Source organism: Mastigoproctus giganteus, chromosome 11 (genome assembly GCF_048544385.1).
Source record: "Mastigoproctus giganteus isolate SK-2022 chromosome 11, ASM4854438v1, whole genome shotgun sequence".
NCBI lineage: Eukaryota > Metazoa > Arthropoda > Arachnida > Uropygi > Thelyphonidae > Mastigoproctus > Mastigoproctus giganteus.
In genome coordinates this window covers 172,217,540-172,242,414 of record NC_143585.1, presented here as the reverse complement: position 1 = coordinate 172,242,414, position 24,875 = coordinate 172,217,540, and the positions used below count along the sequence as shown (strand labels likewise).

Below are 24,875 nucleotides of genomic sequence, written 5' to 3'. Positions count from 1 at the left end.
TTGGTGTCCATCTTCTTTGACATGGAAAAAGCGTACAACACAACTTGGAGATTTGGTATTTTAAAAGATCTTTACAACCTCGGTCTAAGAGGTCACCTTCCCGTTTTTATTAAAAATTTTTATCCTGCCGTTATTTCCAAGTTCGTGTAGGATCCTCCCTTTCGCTGCCCTTTTGCCAAGAGGAGGGAGTTACCACGAGGATCTGTCTTAAGTGTCACGCTTTTTGTCATTAAAATAAATTCTATTTCTGAACAACTTCCTCCAACTATAAGCAGTGCACTCTACGTCGATGACTTCAGCATATTTTCTGAATCATGCAATATGAGGGTTATTGAGAGATAACTGCAACAAGCTATTGACCGTCTTAACTCCTTGGCCATGGCCAATGGTTTCAGGTTCTCACTGGAGAAGACCGTTTGCATCCATTTTTGTTGCAAACGTAACCTCCACCCTGAACCTGAATTACGACTTGTACAAAGCACCATTCCAGTTGTATCAGAGATGAAATTCTTGGACTCATTTTTGACAAAAAGCTGACATTTGTCCAACACATCCGTCAGCTACGCACAAAGTGCACGAGAGGGCTTAACATTCTCCACTCTCTGTCTTCTACCTCTTGGGGTGCAGACCGATGCACTCTACTCTGTCTATACCGTGCACTTGTACGCTCAAAATTAGATTATGGGTCTCAGATATATGCATCTGCCAGAAATAGCGCTGTTCGTTGGCTTGACCCCATCCATCATCAAGCCATTTGTATTGCTACTGGTGCATTCAGAACCTCACCTGTCCAAAGTCTGTATGTCGAAGCAAATGAACCACCCTTGTCGCTTCGACGAATGCAGTTGTCTCTACAATATGCCTACAATATGCAGCTCACCCCATGTGGACATCCGTTTTTGAGCCACGATGGGAAAATCTTTATAACACACGACGCACTGCCAATTGCCCATTCGGCATTCGTGTTCAAGAGCTACTCAATAAGCTTAACATCTCGGTAGACAAGGTTGCTCAATCACCAAAGGAGCCCCTTCCTCCCTGGCATGCACAAACACCAGCATGTGACTTCTCGCTCAAGATTGTGACAAAGTCTAATACTCATCTTCTGGCTACCTTCAGTTCTATTCACAACACCGTGCAGAACATTCTGACTTCTTGCCAGTTTACACAGATGGCTCGAAGTCATAATCGTATGTGGGATCTGCTGGTGTTTTTTCCAAATAATACCATATCAGAGCAGATACCCCTTGACTGCAGCATTTACACTACAGAGCTGCATGCTATAGAGTTAGCTCTAGATCACACTCGGCTACGGAGGCCGTGTACTACCCGGCCTCCGTAGCCGAGTGGGCAGGAGCGGGAGTGCAGTAGTACACGCTCTTTGAGTAGACCGGGGTTCAAGCCCCTGACTGCTGAATACGGTCGATCTGCCAACCCGCACTGGACCAGCGTGGCAGATTATGGTCCATTTCCCTCAGCATGAATTGTTGAGGAGGCTTCCATCCTGCAGTGGGTTGATAACGGCTGCACTTTACTTTACTTTACTTTACACATAAGAAAACACTGATACCAACGGTGTATTATATATGCTGATTCAGTGAGTGCACTACAGGCTTTATTAGCGGTGTCACGCACTAATCATCGAACCCTGTCCCGAATTCAGCAGATAATATACAGCCTCTATGCAAGTGGATTCGATATCCGCTTCTGCTGGATCCCCAGTCACATTGGGATTAGAGGAAATGATTTGGCTGACACCAGCCAAATCGGCAGCCCTGATGGATAATCTTGACCTGTTAGTCCCCTATACAGACTACAGGCAAGTGATCCGTAATAACTTACAATCTTAGTGGCAAGATTCGTGGCATCGCCTAGTTACTACAAACAAACTATGTCGGATTAAGCCTGTGATCCATCCTTGGTGGTCCAGCTTACGCAGGGATCGCAAAGAGAAAGTTGTTCTTGCTCAGCTCCGCATAGGACACTGTCACGTGACACACTCCTTTTTGCTGAGGGCTGATGACCCTCCTATGTGCGAGCAATGCGACACAATTTTATCCGTTGAACATATTTTATGCAATTGTACCAGTTTTAGAAATGCTCGTTTTACTGCTTTTAATCATCTGACTGAGCCGTATACACCCAGTCAGATTTTATCCGACAATGACCATGTGTCTGCCGTTTTTAGCTTTCTAAAATCAGTAAATCTTTTTACTCATATTTAAAGAATCTACCTTATTATTGTTACTTGTTTACTGATATTTGTCTTTTACAGTTTATACTTGTTTTTGTACCCTGACTCAGTGACCTAATTCATTAGGCCACTGAAAGTTTTACTTTTTTATGGCAAGGTTTTGGCGCATTATAGCCTTAGTTGCTAATGCCAACTAATAAAACCCAACCAACCGGCCAACCTTTGTATCGTCTGCAAACTTGGACATTAAGCTTGATATACCATCATCATCATTTATAAATACAGAAAACAATAATGGACCCAACACTGAGCCCTGAGGGACTCCACTAATAACATTAGTCCACGATGAGCAGTGTCCATTGATTACCACTCTCTGTCTTCTCCCACTCAATCATCCCTTTATCCATAGCAGCAATTTGCCTCCAATGCCACACTGCTCCAATTTGGGCAGCAGTCTTCCCTGTGCAACAGTATCAAAAGCCTTTCTAAGATCCAAATATATAATATCAAAGTTATTCCCTGCATCCAGTTCTTTTGTGACTGCATCATAGTATCCAATCAAATTGGTCAGGCAAGACTTTCCCTTAACAAAACAATGCTGTGTCCGATCTATAACTGAAGTCTTGTCAAGATGATCCTGCAGTTCTTCTTTAACCAGTGCCTCCATTAATTTTACAGGAACAGAAGTTAAACTCGCTGGTCTATAATTACTTGTGTCAGCCTTTGATCCTCTTTTGTGAATTGGGGTCACATTTGCACATCTCCAGTCTATGGGTACCTCCCCTGAGTCCAAGGAAGATCTCATAATTATGTCTAAGGGTTTCCTTACTTCCTTTGCCACCTCCTTTAATATAACTGGATAGATCCCATCCACCCCAGGTGCCTTTCTTGGGTTTATCTTTAACAATTTCTCCTCCACTTTACTCTCAGTCATTACAAGTTTATCTAGCTTACTGCCAGAGTTGAATACACCTCTGGCATTCCCCTCGCTGAATAACTCCTCATGTGTGAATGTTGATGCAAAATATTCATTTAGTTTGTTAGCTACCTGAGCAGGATCATCAACAGTTGAACCATCGATATCAAGTGGACCAATCTGATTCATCCCCTTCCTTCTAGAGTTTATATAAGTAAAGAACTCTTTGCTGTTTTTCTTTGCATCCTTTGCCAAAGATTTCTCATAATCTGCCTTCGCCTGCCTAACCTCCTTTGTAACTTGGTTACAGATCAGCTTATATCTATCATAGGCTTCTGTGTCACATGTTAATTTATATGTATCCCATGCATTTTTCTTCTCTGCCATATGTCTCATTAATTCATCTGACATCCATTTTGGCTTAAATCTTGAACAATATTTCTTAGTTGGTATGTAAAGCCTAGTAGCTTTCAAGATAAGTTCTTTGAATGCGAGATTGTCATGTCCATTATTATGGCATGGTCTCAGTACAGCTTATGTATTTCTAGTACTGCCTTAGGTTTGTACTTGTAATGTGGAACACTTTCTTTAATCATCTAGTATTTCCTCACTAGCTTCTGATGTATTATCCTGGTTACCTGGTCATGTGTGTGACTGTATCCTGTCTGGGTGATCACCTTGAATCCTGCAGTGGTGTGTTGGATTGTTTCAGAAGCCAGATGGCATCATTGACATGTATTATCTAACACTCCAGGCACCTTGGTGATGTATTTTCTATAGTATTTGGCATTGATTACCTTTTCTTGGATTGCAAGCATGAATCCTCCAGACTCGGGGAACAGCGCCACACTTGTGAGCCATGCAGCGGAAGCCATTTTATGTATGTGATTTTGATGGAGGTTATTGTACTCTCTTCCATGGAGTGTCTTCTTTGCCCATCTTTCCAGCTTTTTTTGTGCCATCTGGGTGGGAGGGGACTCTGCACATAGGGTGAGTGGGGTATGCAGCTTGTCTCTCTACCTTCTGCCATGGTAGAGTGCTGTTCTATTTTTCTATTAATTTTGTTATATTCTGGGAACATGTGGTTGATAATGCATTGTAGTTACCAATGTTTGTTTTACCCCTTTTGTGCTTTTTTCTTTTATTTTTTTCTTCCTTATATTGTTATTCGGTGTGTGTGTGTGTGTGTGTGTGTGTGTGTGTGTGAGAGAGAGAGAGAGAGAGAGAGAGAGAGAGAGAGAAGAGAGAGAGAGAGTGCGCGCACATACATATAAATTAACATATATCAGGTCATTTTACTGAATTTTATTTATGTGGTATTTTAATCCTAGGTTTCTTACCCAGTTGTGCAAGTGTTCCAGTAAAGATTGTATATTTTCACGTGGCAGTATTCCCAAGGTTAGCTTTTATAAATACACAGAAATAATAATATATATTTATTTGCAATCAAAATGAACATAGTATATATGTAGTGACTCAAATCCTAGATGGCAATGGTTACATAGTGGAAGAAACTAATGCATAAAGAGCATAAATATTGCATTGATAGTAAGCATGGTAACTTTACAAGGAATCTAGCACTTTAAAAATTATATGAAATAATAGGAATGATGAAAAACAGCAGAGTGGAAATTAATAACTGTTCTAAACCCAGCAATGTTGTGCAGATAGTGTAAAGTAAATGGTGGAGTGGAATCTAGCAGGTGTTTTTTTTTGTTTTTGTTTTGTTTATATATGTAGTAAAACCTTTTGTGTGTTTTTGAATTGCCCATGGATTATGCCAATATTTCAGCTTTTCTTAAACGATTGTAAAATGTATTGTGTAATCTTTTTATTTTTCTAATGAAAAATAATTTTTTTAAAAAGTAGTGCTTTTATTATTTTTTACACTTTTTATTTTCAAAAAAATCAAAAAATTATTCTGAAAATTAAAAAAAAAAAAAAAAAAAAAATATATTAGCATTAGTAGAGGCATTTGATGCAAGAAAGCAAGCTTATGCAGCTTCAGCCAAAAAAAAAAAAAAAAAAAAAAAAAACCCACTTCCACTTCACCCCTCTGTTCGTTCAAAATACCTGTCCAGCTGAGCCTTAAACTTATTTAGGCTATCAACCTCCACCACAAGGGATGGCAGTCTGTTCCACCAACCAACCACCCGCTGGCTAAAGGCAAATTTCCGCACGTCTATCCTACATCTGTCTTTCCTCAATTTGAATTTATGCCCTCTCAGGTGATTTTTCTGAGCTAGAGGAAGAATCCCATCAGCATTGAGCATGCTTAAACCATTCAGGGCTTTATACACCTCTATCAGATCACCTCGCTGGTGCCTAGTCTCCAGACACTGTAATTTGCAAAACTTAAGCCTTTCTTCGTAAGAGCACCCCTTTGTTCCATTCACTAATCTTGTTGCCCTTCTCTGTACTCGTTCCAGCAGCTCTACATCCTTCTTGAAATGAGGCCTCCAGACCTGTATACAGTACTCTAGGTGTGGCCTGACCATCGCCTTATACAATGGAATAATCACCTCCTTATCCCTGCTGGAAAAATTCCTGTATATCATTGACAATACTCCATGAGCTACTCTTGCAGCCCGTCTGCACTGCTCAGAGAACTTCATATCTGCCTGCACAATCACCCCCAAGTCCCTTTCATTCTCTACCACTGTCAGTGTAGTACCACAGAGTTGATACGTTGCTCTGGGGTTGCTTTTTCCCATGTGTAGTACTTCACATTTGTCAATGTTAAACTTCATTTGCCACCTCTCAGCCCATCTGCTCAACCTTTCCAGATCCTGTTGCAGCAGCATAGTGTCAGTAGTGTCCTTGACAACCCTGCCAACCTTTGTATCATCTGCAAACTTGGACATTAAGCTTGATATACCATCATCAATATCATTTATAAATACAGAAAACAATAATGGACCCAACACTGAGCCCTGAGGGACTCCACTAATAACATTAATCCACGATGAGCAGTGTCCATTGATTACCACTCTCTGTCTTCTCCCCCTCAACCACCCCTTTATCCATAGCAGCAATTTGCCTCCAATGTCACACTGCTCCAATTTGTGTAGCAGTCTTCCATGTGCAACAGTATCAAAAGCCTTTCTAAGATCCAAGTATATAATATCAAAGTTATTCCCTGCATCCAGTTCTTTTGTGACTGCATCATAATATCCAATCAAGTTGGTCAGGCAAGACTTCCCCTTAACAAAACCATGCTGTGTCTGAGCTATAACTGAAGTCTTGTCTAAATGATCCTGCAGTGCTTCTTTAACCAGTGCCTCCATTAATTTTCCTGGAACAGAAGTTAAGCTCACAGGTCTATAATTACTTGTGTCAGCCTTTGATCCTCCTTTGTGAATTGGGGTCACATTTGCACATTTCCAGTCTATGGGTACCTCCCCTGAGTCCAAGGAAGCTCTCATAATTATGGCTAAGGGTTTGCTTACTTCCTTTGCTGCCTCCTTTAATATAACTGGATAGATCCCATCCACCCCGGGTGCCTTTCTTGTGTTTATCTTCAACAGTTTCTCCTCCACTTTACTCCCAGTTATTTCAAGATTCTGTAGCTTACTGCTAGAGTTGAATACACCTCTGGCATTCCCCTTGCTGAATAACTCCTCATGTGTGAATGTCGATGCAAAATATTCATTTAGTTTGTTAGCTACCTGAGCAGGATCATCAACAGTTGACCCATCAATATCAAGTGGACCAATCTGATTCATCCCCTTCCTTCTAGAGTTTACATAAGTAAAGAACTCTTTGCATCCCTTGCCAAGGATTTCTCGTAATCTGCCTTCGCCTGCCTAACCTCCTTTGTAACTTGGTTGCATATCAACTTGTATCTATCATAGGCTTCTGTGTCATGTGTTAATTTGTAAGTATCCCATGCATTTTTCTTCTCTGCCATATGCCTCATTAGTTCATCTGACATCCATTTTGGCCTAAACCTTGAACAATATTTCTTAGTTGGTATGTAAAGCCTAGTAGCTTCCAAGATAAGTTCTTTGAATGCTTCCCATTTTGAATTTGCTGTTGGTAACATCATCAGTTGGTCCCACTGTATAGAATTTAAATACTGTCTCAGTCCATCGTAGTCGCCTTTACGGAAGCAATAACCCTTCCCTTTACCCCTAATGGTAGTTACCTCTTTCAGTAAATCCCACTTCAGCACACTGTGATCACTGCCACCTAGTGGTTCATTTATCTGCAGATTCTTAATGCATGAAGAATCACTGCTGATAATCAAATCAAGAGTATGACTCCCTCTAGTTGCCTCCCGAACATGCTGATGTAGAAAACAATCATCCAATAAATCCACAAAAGCCCTGCTAGTGTGTGAGTAACCAGCCCCCAAATTCCAGTCAATATCTGGGAAATTAAAATCTCCCATTATAAGACTCTCTGATTTACTGGCCCACTCTATTTCCCTGTACAGTTCCTTATTATACTCATCAGAGTCATTAGGCCTATAGCACACTCCTACTCTCAATTTTGATCTCCCAGTGCTTATGTCACACCAAACTGACTCAACACTGCACTGTCCAGCGATGTTGACTGGCTTCACTTCCTTGGTTTTTATGTGTTTCTTAACTAATAGCATAACCCCTCCCCCCTTCCTATCCTGTCTATCCTTTCTGTAGACGTTGTACTCCCCAAATTGCATTTCTGCGTCCCTTATATCTGTGTGACACCACGTCTCTGATATCCCAACAATATCTGCCTTTGATGTTTTGAGCAATACCTCAAATTCATCAAATTTATTTACTAAACTCCTAGCATTGGTGTACACGCAAGTATACCTGCACCTGTTTCTATTCTTAGCTACCCTACCCTATATATATCAGTCAAAAATTATACACTCAAATCTTATTGATTTTCCAGTTGAAAAGACATTAAGTATAGTGAAATCTCTATAAGCATGACTTCCCCAATGAGACCACCTTTATAAAAGGCCTGTATTCTGTAAGGTAACCACTCTCTGATTTGACAGTGATTGTCAGTTTTGTTGTTTGGCAGCTGGCATATTTCACAGATTTCTAGGAATCTGTAATTCTCTAAGATCATTGTCTTACCTGACTGAGACCATTAATCCTGTTGTTCATTTCTATTAATCTGGCCTTTCTGAAGTAACTATAAATTTTGCTTCGACATAGGTATTTTATTCCTTTATTTCTGATTTATCCATCTTCAAAAATTAGATGTGATGGGAGAAAAATGCAAGATCTAAATTTTAATTTAAAAATATTAAAGTTATAGAAAATGCAGTAAGGGGTTTAATGCAAAGAAGGTTGGCAGAAAAGTATAATTGAGGTAAAATGCAAATTAAAAAAATTTTACAAGAAAAAAATAATACAATAGACCCCTACTTTATGATCCAGTCACTATACAATGAAATCACTTTATGATGGACTCTCCATAATAAAATACCATTCAGTATAGGATATGTAGGAAAGCTGGTCATTGTGATCACGTTTGCGAATTGAATTTAATTCTATTAAACAGTAATTCTAATAACCAAAAATAAGAGGAATAATATCCACAGTTTATAAAAGTAATAATCACAAATTTACACTTTATTACATTACCATTAACAAAATTAAATGATAAGTGAAAATCGCAGAAATATTTTCCACATGTTAGCAAAATAAAAATAAATTTATGCTTATGTACATGGCTTAATTAATATGCACTGTAATATGTACATACTAACTAGTTGATATTTCTGTTCACTGACATTTTTTTTGGGGGGGGGGGGGTTTATATGATTGAATGTGAACGGAAACACATTTCACCATAATGATGTTAAAACCCAAATGCAATAAGATCGAGTTTACTACCTGTTTATAATAGATTGTTTACTAACAGAAAAGGCGCCTCTGTAGCCAGGTGGGCAGGAGCAGCAGTGCCTAGCACACCCTTCTTGATTAGACCGGGGTTCGAGCCCATGTCCACCAAATACGGAGGATGCGGAAAGGTCAGGGAATGACCACCGCATATCCACGGAGCAATATGGCCTTAGTTGCTAATGCTCCAAATAACAAACAACAACAACAACAAACTAACAGAAAAGTTCAATAAACTGGAAACTGCAAATTGTTTTTATTGTTTTTTAATAGTGACCTCCAGATATGTACTTTAGAAAAATAGGGTGCCTCCGTAGCCAGGTGGGAAGGAGCAGCAGTGCGTAGCACATGCTTCTTGATTAGACTGGGGTTCGAGCCCTCACCACCAAATACGGAGGATGTGGAAAGGTCAGGGAATGACCACCGCATATTCCCGGAGCAATTTGGCCTTAGTTGTTAATGCTCCTAAAAACCGAAATAACAATTTAGAAAAATATCAGAAAGGCATTCAAAATTGATTCTTATAACCGAATATATGATAACGATGAAAGTGTAATGCATTTTAATGATATAAATTGGTTTTTTGAAATTAAAGTAGCTGATTCCACCAGTCAATGATCATGCTAACCGGCGCCTACATATTTCACTTTACGAAGGAATGGACTTATGATTATCTCTAACCAGACCACATGGTCCTTCCTTTTTGCCATTAATAGCATTTGTAAATGTGTTGGCCGCATGTTTTGTTTTTGTATCCTATAGTTGAAGTGATATTTTTGTGTTGTGCTTTAATCAATATGTATAATTTCCAATATAAAAATCCTCTGAGAGAGATAAGTAGACCTTTAAATAGGCCTCTGGGGTTGGGAAAATTCATATTCACAAAAATTACACACGTACACCAACCGTTGTTGAAATAATTTACTTTTAATTTACTTTAATACTGTAAAATATACATAGAACTAATAAAATAACGTACAATATAATGTACAATTAAAATAAAATCTATTTACAATAAATATAAAAATATATATGAAATATATAAGAATTTATGAGAAAATAAAATCGATAAAATAATGAAACTACTAAAATACCTATAAAACAATGAGACTAAAACCGCTAAAATCCCGAAGCTTTCAGAGGCATCTGCCTCCTTTCTCAACGGTAAGATTTTTATGGTACAACACATCCTTAAATAGCACCAGGCTCACGGCTGTCAGCACGCGGTTCCACAGGAGCATGGGAGTATTCTCTTCATGCACACTGGAACCGGAAATGGCTCGCAAGAGTGCCAGATGGAACCGATTATTCCATGCGAGAATCACCGCCTCAAAGAGGGGATGAATACGAATTCCCCTGTCTCTGTTAATGGTATTGTTCTCAGAAGAACAAATCTGCAAGCTCTCAAGCCACTTGCGGTCCCAAAACCTATGTGCATGGTTGACGATGACAGCTTCGTCCGGGAAGATCCGATGATGCTTCTCCCAAAAGTGTTCCACTACAGCGGGCTTCCCATAATCCACAGATTTTATAGCATTCATATGTTCCCCCAGACGATCTTAACCGCCGCCTCGTTTCACCAACATAACACTCCTCACAATCCAGGAATCTAATCTCATAAACAACCCCACTACTAACATCCCTTGGTATGGGGTCCTTAACTTGAGACACAACTGTGTGCAACCTCCATCCCGCAAGCTGCACACAGCTTGTCTGACTGTCACGTAATACACATGCTATATGTTCCGTTAGGCCCGGATAGTAAGGAATGTGTGCGGTGGCAACCGGTGCTAACGGCTCTCTTTGCTCAAACTCCACTCCTCTAATAAATTTGTCCAAGATCCTCTGGGGGGGTAACCACATTTCCTGAGGTCTGCTGTAACTCGTATAATTTCTTCATTTCTATCCTTGGTGGTGCTGCAATGGGACCCATCCCTATCCAACAATGCCTTAACGACACTGTTCTTATGATGGTTGGTTTGGGCTGTGTTATAGTGTGTATATTGGCCTTGGCACATGGACTTCCTGTATACTCTAGTGTTTAGCCTGAGGCCTTCCCTATAAACCAACACATCAAGGAAAGGGAGGGTACCCCCTACTTCCACCTCCGAGGTAAATTGAATGAACGGGGAGAAGCTATTTAGAAAACTAAGTACGTCATCTTCTCTCCCCCTCCGAATAATTGTGAACGTATCATCAACATATCTTTTCCACGTGCGCATGGTAGAATTTAATCTATCAAAAATCCTGATTTCCAGCTCCTCCATAGCTAAATTTGCTATGATGGCACTGATGGGAGATCCCATTGCCGCGCCATGAACCTGCTTGTTCATTGTATCCTGGAACACCATAGTGGTGCTTGAAAGACAAAGCTCTACCCCTTTAAAAATATCCTCTACACTTAAAGGAGTTCTATTACTTAAGGTGTTATCCTTTTCCAAAGCCATATGTGCACATCGCACCCCATGTTCAATGGGAATACATGTGAACAGGGACACCACATCAAAAGATATCATAGCCTCGCCTTCCTCTATGTTTTGATCCCTTACGAATCTCACAAATTCCCTACTGTCCCTAATGGTGAAAGTGGAACGTCCAACTATGGGTGAAATAAACTTGGTTAAAAACCTGGAAAGAGCATGCGTGGGGCTACCTATAAAAGACACAATGGGTTTGAGCGGCACCCCTCTTGCCTTATGGGTCTTTGGAAGGCCATAAAATTTGGGTAATTGGCATCCCATTACATGTAATGTCCAAAACACCTCCTTAGAAATCTTTCCCGCCTTCAGCCAAAGTTGTAAAATCTTGTTGACTTGTCGTTCTAAACCCACCAGTGGAAAATCTACGGGTAACCTTGTATGTGGCACTATCATTTAAAAGTTCCAAGGCTTTTTTATAATATTCATCTTTATCTAATATTACAGTTGATCTGCCTTTATCTGCCGGCAAGACTACGATACTGTCATCCTGTCAAAGTTCTTTTAATGCTTTCTTATGGCTAATACTAAGGTTAACGGGGGGCAGTCCTAACCTGACTAAGAATAGCTGAGGTTCTTGCATGTATTTCATTGGCCAGTGTCACGGGTAATTTACTAATTGCTCTTTCAATACCCATGGCAACTTCAGCAATTGTTGTTTTGGGAGGGATCATAGCAAATTTAGTACCTAAATTTAATGGAGGAAGCCGTAGCTTCCTCCATTAGCCTGTTGAACTTGCCTATTTGTATTTGCCTATAGGTATCTGAAATTCTAATTGCTTTGTCCAACACCACCCTCATTATAAGTGGAAAATGTACTGAGTTTACACTGCTAACTATATTTCTCAAAAACAAACCTTTTTGTCTCCTAATATGTCTCAAGTTGTCATGTAATTTGCCAATCCAAATCGTCAACATCTTCTTCTGATACCATTTAGTAACATTTAATAAACGATGGTCTTCAAATGGCGCCTTGACACAAAATCCATGTGGTGTAAGCCCATAGGCTTTACAACGGTGTGCAAACCTCAAGTGCTGTTTCTGTTTGGCTTCTCCTACACCGTACTTCTAAAACTCTTGGATGTGTTGTAACACAGAATGGCCATAATTTCTAACTAAATTGTCAAATACGCCTTTGAGGTTGGGAAAATTCATATTCACAAAAATTACACACTTACACTAACCGTTGCTGAAATAATTTACTTTTAATTTACTTTAATATTGTAAAATATACATTGAACTAATAAAATAACAAAACTTTTCTTTAAATTAATGTAGAATTAAAATAGATTTTATTTACAATAAATATAAAAATATATAAGAATTTATGAGAAAATAAAAGCAATAAAATAATGAAACTACTAAAATACCGATAAAATAATGAAACTACTAAAATACCAATAAAACAATGAGATTAAAACTGCTAAAATCGTGACACTTTTGGAGGCATCCGCCTCCTTTCTCAACAGTAAGATTTTGATGGTACAACACATCCTTAAATAAGCATGTGTTGTACCATACCTGGAAAGAGCATGCGTACAACACATCCTTAAATAAGGATGTGTTGTGCGCATGCTCTTTTCAGCATTTTAGACATGTTGATCTCACCCATAGTTGGACATTACGCTTTCACCATTAGGGACAGTAGGGAATTTGTGAGATTCGTAAAGGATCAAAACATAGAGGAAGGTGAGGCTATGATATCTTTTGATGGGGTGTCCCTGATCACGTGTATTCCCATTGAACATGGGTTGCGATGTGCACGTATGGCTTTGGAAAAGGATAGCACTTTAAGTAATAGGACTCCTTTAAGTGTAGAGGATATTTGTAAGGGGGTAGAGCTTTGTATTTCAAGCACCACTATGGTGTTCCAGGATACAATGTACAAGCAGGTTCATGGCACGGCAGTGGGGTCTCCCATCAGTGCCATCATAACAAATTTAGCTATGGAGGAGCTGGAAACCAGGATTTTTGATAGATTAAATTCTCCCATGCGCACGTGGAAAAGATATGCTGACGATACGTTCACAATTATTCGGAGGGGGAGAGAAGATGATGTACTTAGTTTTCTAAATAGCTTCTCCCCGTTCATTCAATTTACCTCGGAGGTGGAAGTAGGGGGTACCCTCCCTTTCCTTGATGTGTTGATTTATGGGGAAGGGCTCAGGCTAAAAACTAGAGTATACAGGAAGCCCATGTGCCGAGGCCAATATACACACTATAACACGGCCCAAACCAACCATTATAAGAACAGTGTCTTTAAGGCATTGTTGGATAGGGTTGGGTCCCATTGCACCACCACCGACCTAGGATAGAAATGAAGAAATTATATGAGTTACAGTGGAAATGTGGTTACCCCCAGTAAATCTTGGACAAATTTATTAGAGGAGCTATGTTTGAGCAAAGAGAGCTGTTCACACTGGTTGCCACTGCATACATTCCTTACTATCCGGGCCTAACGGAACGTATAGCACATGTATTATGTGACAGTCAGACAAGCTGTGTGCAGCTTCCGGGACGGAGGTTGCACACAGTTGTGTCTCAGGTTAAGGACCCCATACCAAGGGATGTTAGTAGTGGGGTAGTTTATGAGATTAGATGCTCGGATTGTGGGGAGTGTTATGTTGGTGAAACGAGGCAGCAGTTCAAAGATCGTCTGGGGGAACATATGAATGCTATAAAATCTGCGGATTATGGGAAGTCCACTGTAGCAGAGCACTTTGGGGAGAAGCGTCATCGGATCTCCCCAGACGAAGCTGTCATCGTCAACCATGCACATAGGTGTTGGGACCACAAGTGGCTTGAGAGCTTGTGGATTTATTCTTCTGAGAACAATACCATTAACAGAGACGGGAATTCGTATTCATCCCCTCTTCGAGGCGGTGATTCTCGGACGGGATGATCGGTTCTGCCTGGCACGCTCCCGAGCTATTTCCGGTTCCAGTGCGCATGAAGAGAATACTGCCCATGCTCCTGTGGAACCACGTGCTGAGAGCCATGAGCCTGCTGTTATTTAAGGATGTGCTGTACCATAAAAATCTTACTGTTGAGAAAGAAGGCGGATGCCTCTGAAAGATCGATTATTTTATCGATTTTATTTTCTCATAAATTCTTATATATTTCATATATATTTTTTATATTTATTGTAAATAGATTTTATTTTAATTGTACATTAATTTAAAGAAAAGTTTGTTATTTTATTAGTTCTATGTATATTTTACAGTATTAAAGTAAATTAAAAGTAAATTATTTCAGCAATGGTTGGTGTACGTGTGTGATTTTGTGAGAATGAGAGATAAGTAGCTTAGTTATATAACGAAAATTTCAACTTCCGAGGTCTTGGAATGAATGACCAAAAAAAAAAAATATATTTTCTGCTTGGAATGAATGACCAAAAAACAATGTGTTATTGGATTCACATTACAATATTTTCACGATATGATGGTGTCTCTGGAACTAATTAATATCATAAAGTGGGGATCCACTGTATTAAGGAAGTGTGTATTTATAATGCAAAAAAAAGTTTCGATGAGAAACATATCAACCAAATCAATAATTTAGCGAGTTAACACATGCCCAGTTTGATGTTGCTCATGCTAGAGGAATTCCAATAACACACAAAAAAAGTTTTGAATTTTGCAAAGGCTTTAAAAAAAAAAAGATATTTTCTGCTAAAAATAGATGACTTAGTAAATCTTGTAACAGAAATAATATTATTTTGAAGACTCAGTGGTGAAAGTGCATCTATGAATGAAAATGATGTAGGACATCATTATGTAGAAATTGTGTTCCAGTGGATTTTTTGTTTGCTCTTTTTAACGCAACAATATGAACCCAGTGAATGAGCAACCTGAAAAGCAAGGAAATGGAGATTTCGAAGACTGCTGTGAGTCATAATGGAACAAGTAAATACATGGTATGTGTTAGGGTAACTAAGAGTAGGAACAGGTGCATGTATTCTTACATGTATATCAATGCTAGGATTATAGTTAATAAATTTAATGAGCTTGAAGTGCTAGTCAAGACATCAAAGGCAGATATTGTTGGGACATCAGACCCTTGGTGTCACACAGATATAAGCACTGCAGAATTGGAATTTGGGGAGTAAAATGTGTACAGGAAGGATAGACAGGACAGGAAGGGAGGAGGGGTTATGCTGTTAGTTAAGAAACACATAAAATCTAAGGAAGTGCATTCAACTAATGTTGGTGGACAATGCAATGTTGAGTCTGTTTGGTGTGATATAAGCACTGGGAAAGAAAATATGAGAGTAGGTGTGTGTTATAGGCGAAATGAATCTGATGAGTATAATGAGCAGTTGTGCAGAGAAATAGAGTGGCCCAGTAAATCAGAATGTCTTATAATGTGGGATTTTAACTTTCCAGATATTGACTGGAACTTATGGGTGGGTCACTCGCACACTAGCAAGGCTTTTGCGGATTTATTGGATGACTGTTTTCTATAGCAAAATGTTTGAGAGGCAACCAGAGGGAGTAATACTCTTGATCTGATTATCAGCAGTGATTATTCATGCATTAAGAATTGGCAGATAAAGGAACCACTGGCTGTCAGTGATCACAATGTACTGATGTGGGAATCACTTAAAGATGTAACTACCGTCAAGGCTAAAGGGGAGGGCTTTTGCTTTCTTAAAAGTGACTACAGGGGTCTCAGACAGTTTTTAAATTCTGTACAGTGGGATCAACTGATGATGTTACCAACGTTGAATTCTAAATGAGAAGCCTTCAGGGATTTAATCTTGGAGGCTACTAGGCTTTTAATTCCAACTAAGAAATACTGTTCAATGTTTAGGCCTAAATGGATGTCGGATGAATTAATGAATTAAGGCTCGTGGCAGAGAAGAAAAATTAATGGGATGCATATAAAGTATCAGGTGACAGAGAAGCCTATGGCAGATATAAACTAGTCTGTAATCCAGTCACAAAGAAAGTTAGGTAGGCGAAGGCAGATTATGAGAAATCTTTGGCAAAGGATGGAAAGAAAAACAGCAAAGGGTTCTTTACTTATGTAAACTCTAGAAGGAGAGGGTGAATCAGATTGGATCACTTAACATAGATGGGTTGACTATTGATGATCATGCTCAGGTAGCTGATAAACCTAATGAGTATTTTGCATCTCCATTCACGACGAGGCATTGTTCAATGAGGGGAGTGTCAACAGTTTATGAAACTCTAACAGGGAGCTAAGTTATTTTGTAATAACTGAGAGCAAATTGGAGGAGAAATTGTTGAAGTTAAACGTAAAAAAGGCACCTGGGATGGACGGGATCTATCCAATTAAATTAAAGGAGGCAGTAAAGGAAGTAAGCAAACCCTTAGCCATAATTATAAGAGCTTCCCCAAATTCAGAGGAGATCCCCATTGACTGGAGGTGTGCAAATGTATCTGCAAAAGGTGATACATAATTGAAATGAATACATTTCAATTATGTATCACCAATTCACAAAGGGGGCTCAAAAGGTGACACAAGTAACTATAGACCTGTTAGTTTTACTTGTGTTCTGGGGAAAAATAATGGAATCACTGGTTAAAGAAGCATTGCAGGATCATCTGTACAAGACTGCAGTAATAGTAAAGCATGGGTTTAACATGGGTTTGTTAATGGTAGGTCTTGTCTGACTAGTTTGATTGGATGCTATGATGTGGTCACAAAGGAACTGAATACCAAAAACAATTTTTATGTCATATACTTGGATTTCAGGAAAGCTTTTGGTACTGTTTCTCATGCAAGGCTGTGGTACAAATTGGAGAGTTATGGCATTAAGGGTAAGTTGCTACAATTGATAAAGCGATGGTTGAGTGGGAGACGACAGAGAGTGGTAATCAAAGGACACTGCTCTTCATGGACAAATGTAATTAGTGCAGTTCCCCAGGGTTCAGTGTTGGGCACATTGTTGTTTTATATATATTTATAAATGATATTGATGAAAGTATATCAGGTTTAATGTCGAAGTTTTCAGATGATACAAAGGTTGGTATGGTTGTTAACGACAGTAAAGGCAGTATGCTACTCCAACTGGATTTAGTTAAGTTGGGCAAATGGGCTGAAAAGTATCAACTGAAGTTTAACATTGACAAATGGAAAGTACTGCATATGGGTAGCAGTAACCAAAGAGAAGCATACCAACTGTGTGGTACTACACTCAGTGAAGTGGAAAGTGAAAAAGACCTGAGGGTAATTGTACAGTCAAATATGAAGTTCGCTGAGCAGTGCAGGCGGGCTGCCAGGGCAGGTCATTGTCAATGATATTTTGGAATTTTGCTAGCAGGGACAGGGAGGTGATTATCCCTTTATACAAAGGCAGTGGTCAGGCCACACTTAGAGTACTGTGTACAGGTCTGGAGGCCTCATTTTAGGGAGGATGTAGAGTTGCTAGAACGAGTACAAAGAAGGGCAACAAGTTGTTGAGGGGAACAAAGGTTTCTCTTACCAAGAAAGGCTTAAGTTCTGCAAATTGCAGTGCCTGGAGAGTAGGCACCTGCGAGGTGATCTCATTCAGGTGTATAAGGCCTTGAATGGGTTGAGCAAGCTGAATTCTGATGGGATTCTTTGTCTTGCTCACATTAAGAACCTGAGGGGGCACAGTTTCAAATTGAGGAAAGACAGCTTTAGAATAGGTGTGCAGAAATTTTCCTTTAGCCAGCGGGTAGTTGATTGGTGGAACAGACTTCCATCTTTGGTTGTGGAAGTTGATAGCCTAAATAAATTTAAGGCTAAGCTGGACAGGGATTTGGAACGAATGGAGGGGTGAAATGGGAGGATTTTTTTTTTTTTTTTTATTTTAGTTGATGCTGCATAAGGTTGCTTTCTTGCATCGTATGCATCTACTAAATGCTAATGCTAATGTTAATATAGATCAGGCCTGGGCAAACTTTTTGGCTGAAGGGCCACCTTAGGAATTCAAAAAGAAGGCGGGTCCCACATAAAATACTATTTTTATATATATATTATTTGTTATCATGAAGGCCTCCATAGCTGAGTGGTCAGGAGCGGGAGTGCAGTAGTACACTGGGGATCAAGCCCCTGACTGCTGAATACAGTCGATCTGCCAACCCGCAATGGACCAGCGTGGCAGATTATGGTCCATTTCCCTGAGCATGAATTGTTGAGGATGCTTCCATCCTGCAGTGAGTTGATAATGGCTGCACTTTACCTTTTTTTTTTTTTTTTATCATGAAGAAGAAATATAACAAAAAAAAAATTATTCTCTAACAACCAAGAATTTAATGAGATGAATGGAACTGTTTTGCATCTTTTAACATTTTTTTTAATTTCGGGTGTTAATTTTGTAGTTGAGATTCTTAAAACTGCTTGTAAATGTTCATCGGTGATGCTTGATCGCAAAAAATTTATTTAGATTCATGATGGAAAATGTTTGTTCACATATAGGTTGATCCAAAAATAACCAACATTTTTCGGGCAAAATCTTTGTAAGTTCGTCGAATTTGTCCGAATTAAGAGTATTGTAAAATTTACAGATTTCCTCACGATGGTGCAATTCCCTTAAATCGGTATCACACTGCAGATCTATAATCTGAAGTTGTGGTTCACTTGGTGCACTATCAATTTCTGTTGAAAATGGTTTGCGCACTATTGCCAAAGTTGTCTCAATTTTTCGGAAGTTGCCAAATCTTTGTGAAAAGCCATCATTCAAAGCGTTGATAATTTCATAATATTTTTCAAATTTATTTTCTGGAATCTTCAGCAACTTCATGGTTGGAAAGTGGTCTACCTTGTTAATCAATAAATGTCAAAGTAACAACTGGAGTTTTAATTGAAATCCATTCAAACTTTTTACCATATAATGGGTGTATAAATTTTTCCCTTGTAACATGGTGTTGAAAGTATTTAAGTTTGTCACGATGTCCATGGTAAATGCAAAATCACAAATCCAGTTATTATCAGTTAATTCAGGAAAGTCCATAATATTTTTCAGTTTTAAAAATAGAATGATGTCATCTTTAAGATCCCATACTCGCGAAGAACTTTTCCTAAACCAAGCCATCGAATTTGGCTATGATAAGGAATATCTGTGTACTCGGATTCAGTATCTTGAAGAAAATTAATGAATTGTCTGTGTTTCAGGCCCCTCGATCGTATTAAATTTACTTGTTTAACAATACAAGATGTGACATGTTCAACTTTTAACACATTTTTACATAATACTTGTTGATGTATAATACAATGAATTGTAATTAAATTATAATCAGGAGAATTTTCACAAATTTTATCCTGAATTTTCTTTAACGCTCCAACATTTTTACCTGTCAAATGTGGTGCTCCATTAGTTGTTATGCCTACCATTTTGTTCCCTTGTAAATTATATCTTGTTAAGCATTTTTCAACTTTTTCAAATATATAAGCTCCCGTTGTTTGGTTCTTTAAGAGATTCCATTGAAAGAAGCTCTTCAATAATTTCAAGATTAAAGGTACATCCACGTATGAAAATTAATAACTGCGCAGTATTCTTTTGGTCGTTACTTTCGTCAAGAGCTATCGAGTACCATTTTATGGATTCTAATACTGATAATAATTGCTCATTCAAATTTGTATCGATACATTCAATTCTTCTTACTACGGTTCGCCGAGATAAACTTATATTCTCAAATTTGTGTTTAATGTCACGACATATAATTCCACAAGCTTCAGTCATACATTCTTTAATATAGTCTCCATCAGAAAAAGGCTTGTTGCTTTTTAAATTATATGAGAAATAACAAAACTTGGCTTGTTCCTTAGTTACCCGCGTAAACACATTTTGTTGTCTAGATAAATTTTGAATCAATCCATCAGCAGTTTTCTTTCTCGCTTCCGGAGTTAAATTGGCATCATATTTGGAATGTTTAGTAGTGAAATGTCTTTTAATATTGTACTCTTTCAACACTGAGATACTCTCCCGGCAGATGAGACAAATAGGCTTGTTATTTATGTTAGCAAAAAATATTTTGTGTTCCCCTCTTCATTGAAGACACGATGCTCTTGTTGAATTTTTCGTTTTTTATTCATTTTTAAAAGGCATAAATATTATTTTAATCGCTGCTGGCACCAAGATGATAAACGAAGATAACGCAAAAAAATGAACTGTGGGATGGACCCTCAGAGAAAACAGATTGGAACAGTGGCCAGTCAGCAGTCCTATCCTATTACTCCGCCACTGCAGCAAAGCTGTTTTCGTCATCACCGGTTGTCTGTTACCGTAGTTTTGCATTGTTAGTTTATAATCACAAATTATACCGTTATAAAAGCGCCCGTTGGCTCGCTCCGGTTCATGCCCAATTTCAAATTCCATCTCAATTTGAACAATACAGAGATGATAACACAATTTACAAGTCGACAAATTCTATAATGTATTACATATACAAATTTATTTTTCAAAAAGGTGTCGCAAAAGGCATAAAATAAGTAAACTTTTTTTGAAAATACAATTAAAGCTTGTGGGCAGCAGAGAAATGTGCGGTGGGCCACATGCGTCCCGCAGGCCACAGTTTCCCCGGGCCTGATATAGATGGAACTTTTATCTTGTTGAGTGTGGGCTTGGCGCACCCAGGGTCCTGAGCTGGATATGGTCGTTCTTCTCTTTTTTGGTGATTCCTTCCTGCTTCTCTCTCTCTCTCTCTCTCAGTGTACTCAAATTTTTTTTGGCTGGTGCAGCATAAGCCTCAGGCTTCCTTACACCATATGGCCAATAATAATAATAATAATCTCATGATTTACAAGTAAATCAATATCTCATGCTTTTACAAGTGTTTAAGGGTTCTAATTTTTTCGGTTATAAAATGGAATAACAAAGAGTAACAATTTTACTGTGTGTAAATTCTTTGGGACAAAAAGAATATCTATAGATTCTAGAGATGTTCTTTTTGTAGATGCAAATAGATGCAAATATGGACATGGCATAGAATGTTGAAAAAGAACATCTAACATGTAGATTAATACTGTGCTGAGACCAAGATTTTTAAAAACATGAATATGACATCCATGAATGTTGATTGGTATGCCAATAAAAATAACATGGATGACAAGAACTATTTTTTCTGAATGGCTTCATTATTTGGATAAAAAATTTAAAACAGAAAATAGAAAGATCTTACTATTATTAGGTAATGATATATGTCATATCAAAAAATTTGAATTTAATAATGTTAGTTTGTTATTACTGCCTGCTAATACATCAAGTGTTTGTCAACCACTGGACCAAGGTATCATTCAATCGTTTAAGTTGTTCTACTGTTGATATATTTTAACTTGTATTAGTATGATGTATTAGATGTGTTTAACTGGTATGATGTAATAGCAGCAAATATGGATGTGGCATAGAATTTTGAAAAAGAATTAATTGAAAAAAGTTCACTAGCAGACATAGTTGAATACATAAAATTGTCCTGCAATAGTGTTAGTGAAAATACTATACAAAAGTGTGTTTCAATAAATGTGGAATTATCTGTGATACCGACATGTTAGAACCGATTTTATAGAGTTACAAAAAGAAATTGTTCACCTTACAGTAGATAAATGTAAACATTTATGAAGAATTTGAAGAAGATTCAGGCAATGTGAAAATGGTGATGAAAACTGGGAAGAAGAGCTTAATGATTCTGCTAGGAACATTGACAACAGTGAAAACATATACGAAAGTATGAATACAAACAATGAATAGCATGTTGAAGAAATTAAATTCTAATAGAATAAAGTTTAAATACTGTTTTAAGACTTAAAAATTTATATTGCAATTTTAATAATAATTAAATGTTACAATTCAATTATTAAATGATTATGAAACTATTTTAGAAAAGGAAATAATTCAACAGAAAAACTAAATCATCCAAACAAGCTACGTTACCCAAATATTTCAAAAAATAAAAACATATATTTTATATTATCTGTTTAGTTTTAAGATTTTTATAATTAAAGTTTATAATTAATTGAATAATTTTGTTTAGTTTAAGACTTTTTATAGTTAATATCAAAAAATAACTTATAAAGTTTCAAATAAAATGTTTTTAAAATATGACTTTTTATTTCTGTTGTCCTATTAAATTTTTCTTTATATCCTGATATATCTGACTTTTTATATATTTCTGCAAGGCTAACACCTCTATAAAAGACCAAATATAAGTGTGGAACCAAAGGTGGTTGTCTTAGGAGGCTTCACTGTAGACAAAATTTTAAATGTGTGCCTGTGCATATAATTCTGCTTATTATTTGTACAAATGCCTTTAAAATATAAAAAATTACATGTAGATTTAAGGTACCACTAAGCTCATCAGTTTTTATATTTTTTTTCAAAATTTTATTTCAAATTTGGCATGCTTCACCATGCGTAACATGTGATATCTACTTATCTTACTTCCCATACATAATAGTTTGTGCTAGTGACAACCACTGGTCATCCCTGTGGCATAGCCATACAGAAGACAGAAGCGGCACTCACAATGGCCAAATCCTGACAGAATATATTGCAACATCCCTCCCCAGGTATTGAACCAACCCCATAATCTATCTACCTATAGCAGTACAATGTGGGAAAGTGACATTGATATATTGTACTGCTATAGGTAGATAGATTATGGCAACAGACTCTATAGCAGTGGTCTCAAACTGGCGAGCCGCATCCGGCCACCCGAAGCAATTTTAGATGGCCCGCGAATACATTTCAATTATGTATTTGTTGTAAATACGGTGCCTATATTCACTCTCATTTTGTTAAAAAAAAATTCCGACCCGTCAGCTGCTTTCAGATCGTGCATTCGACCTGCATGCAATTTGAGTTTGAGACCACTGCTCTATAGCATATAAAATATAAAACTGGTATGTCCAGCCATCCTGGACAATATCAGACCACAAAGCCATTACGTTCAAGCTGAACAGACACCATAGACAACCTAACAGTCAATAATGGAAATCAGGAGATACAACATAAAGAAAGCAAATTGACAGCCATTCACAGAACTTATACCAGTAGAGCTGCAGGAACAGGAAAATGAGCGGTTTAGATCAAGCACCAAAGCCCAGACGAAACATGCAATGATTGACAAATACTGACCAGAACAGCAAACTTGTCAATTCCAAAGAAAAAACCAAGAAGTAGATAGTCCCATGGTGGTGCCCTGAACTCACTACACTCAGGAGAATGGTCCACCAAGCAAGAACACACTTTCAGAGGGCCTGAACATCTTGGCCCCAAAATGAGGTTGATGCCCTGAGGGATGCCTATAGGACTCTCAGGAACTTATACACTGCCCTCATTAGACAAAAGAAAAAGGAATCCTGGTGGCACTCGGTAGGGACTTCTGGAAACACCGACCCATAGAGGAATTGTGTACTAATCAACAAGCTGCGGGTTCGAGCCCGTGACCACCAAATACGGAGGATGTGGAAAGGTCAGGGAATGACCACCGCATATCCCCAGAGCAATATGGCCTTAGTTGCTAATGCTCCTAGAAACAAAATAACAAACAAACAATCAACAACTACGAAGGGAAGATGGCATAGAAATGACAATAAGACAAATGGAACCCCAACCCTGTGTTGTGTAGAGTCTGTCAACAATATATTAGATAATATCATCCAGACTGAGACTGGGGATTATTCCCCTACTCAGAGTGATATAATTAAAGAAAACACAGAATATAGGAATGCCAACTTTGAACCACTGCTCACAATAGAAGAACAATATCAAAACTAAATATAATAAATGCCCTGGACATGACTTCCTAGAGGCAGAAATTATCAAAAAATTTCCTGAAATAGCACTGGACAATCTGTACAACCTTTGTTTAATAGAAAGTATATTCCCTAAGACTTGGAAAATACCAGTGTTTAGGTTGATTCTTAAGTAGGTTTGTGTGAATAGTGTGTATTGTTCTGTTGTTGTGTTCTGTCCACAGATTGTACTTTTATAAAGAATGTTTACCCAGTCTTCACTCTCGCCACATGTACAATTTCGGTCATCAGTCAACCCTAAGGAAGTTAGTTTTGCCTTTAGCGAGTCATGACCTGTTGGTATGAAGGTTGTAAAAAGTCCAGGGTCATACCACTTTGGTGGCTTTGAACTAAACATTCCCACCTGTGGTAGAAACCTTTTGGTAACAGCACCTCTGGTTTCCTGCTCCCAATTTGATTGCCACTGCTCATGGAGCTTTGTTGCTGTTTTCTTTCTTTCAGCCCTGATGTTATTGGCTGTGCCATAGGCTATCCCCAGAAATTTTGTTGGCATGCCCTTCCTGAGTCTGTAATATAAGCCTCTTTTGGCTATTTCCAGGTGAAGTGGGAGAGCGCCAGTGAATACCTGCAGTGCCAGTGTGCTCACAGTGCAACATGCCCTGGTGATAGTGAGAAGATTGTTTCTAATTTGTTCCTGTTTCTGACTTTAGCCGTGTGGGTAAACCACGCACCAGCTCCATAGGAGATGACAGGTGAGA

The 24,875-nt window shown here is 38.3% G+C and overlaps 1 protein-coding gene across 1 annotated transcript in view; it reads left to right on the top strand.

Annotated features, from left to right (window-relative positions):
* The window catches only part of Grip163 (gamma-tubulin complex component 6), a 916,232-nt gene that overhangs the window by 354,791 nt on the left and 536,566 nt on the right, over positions 1-24,875 (top strand). Inside the window, exon 14 of the mRNA XM_090384619.1 lies at positions 4,442-4,508. Within this exon, the coding sequence (XP_090240745.1) occupies positions 4,442-4,508 (67 nt within the window). The remainder of the gene's footprint in view (positions 1-4,441; positions 4,509-24,875) is intronic.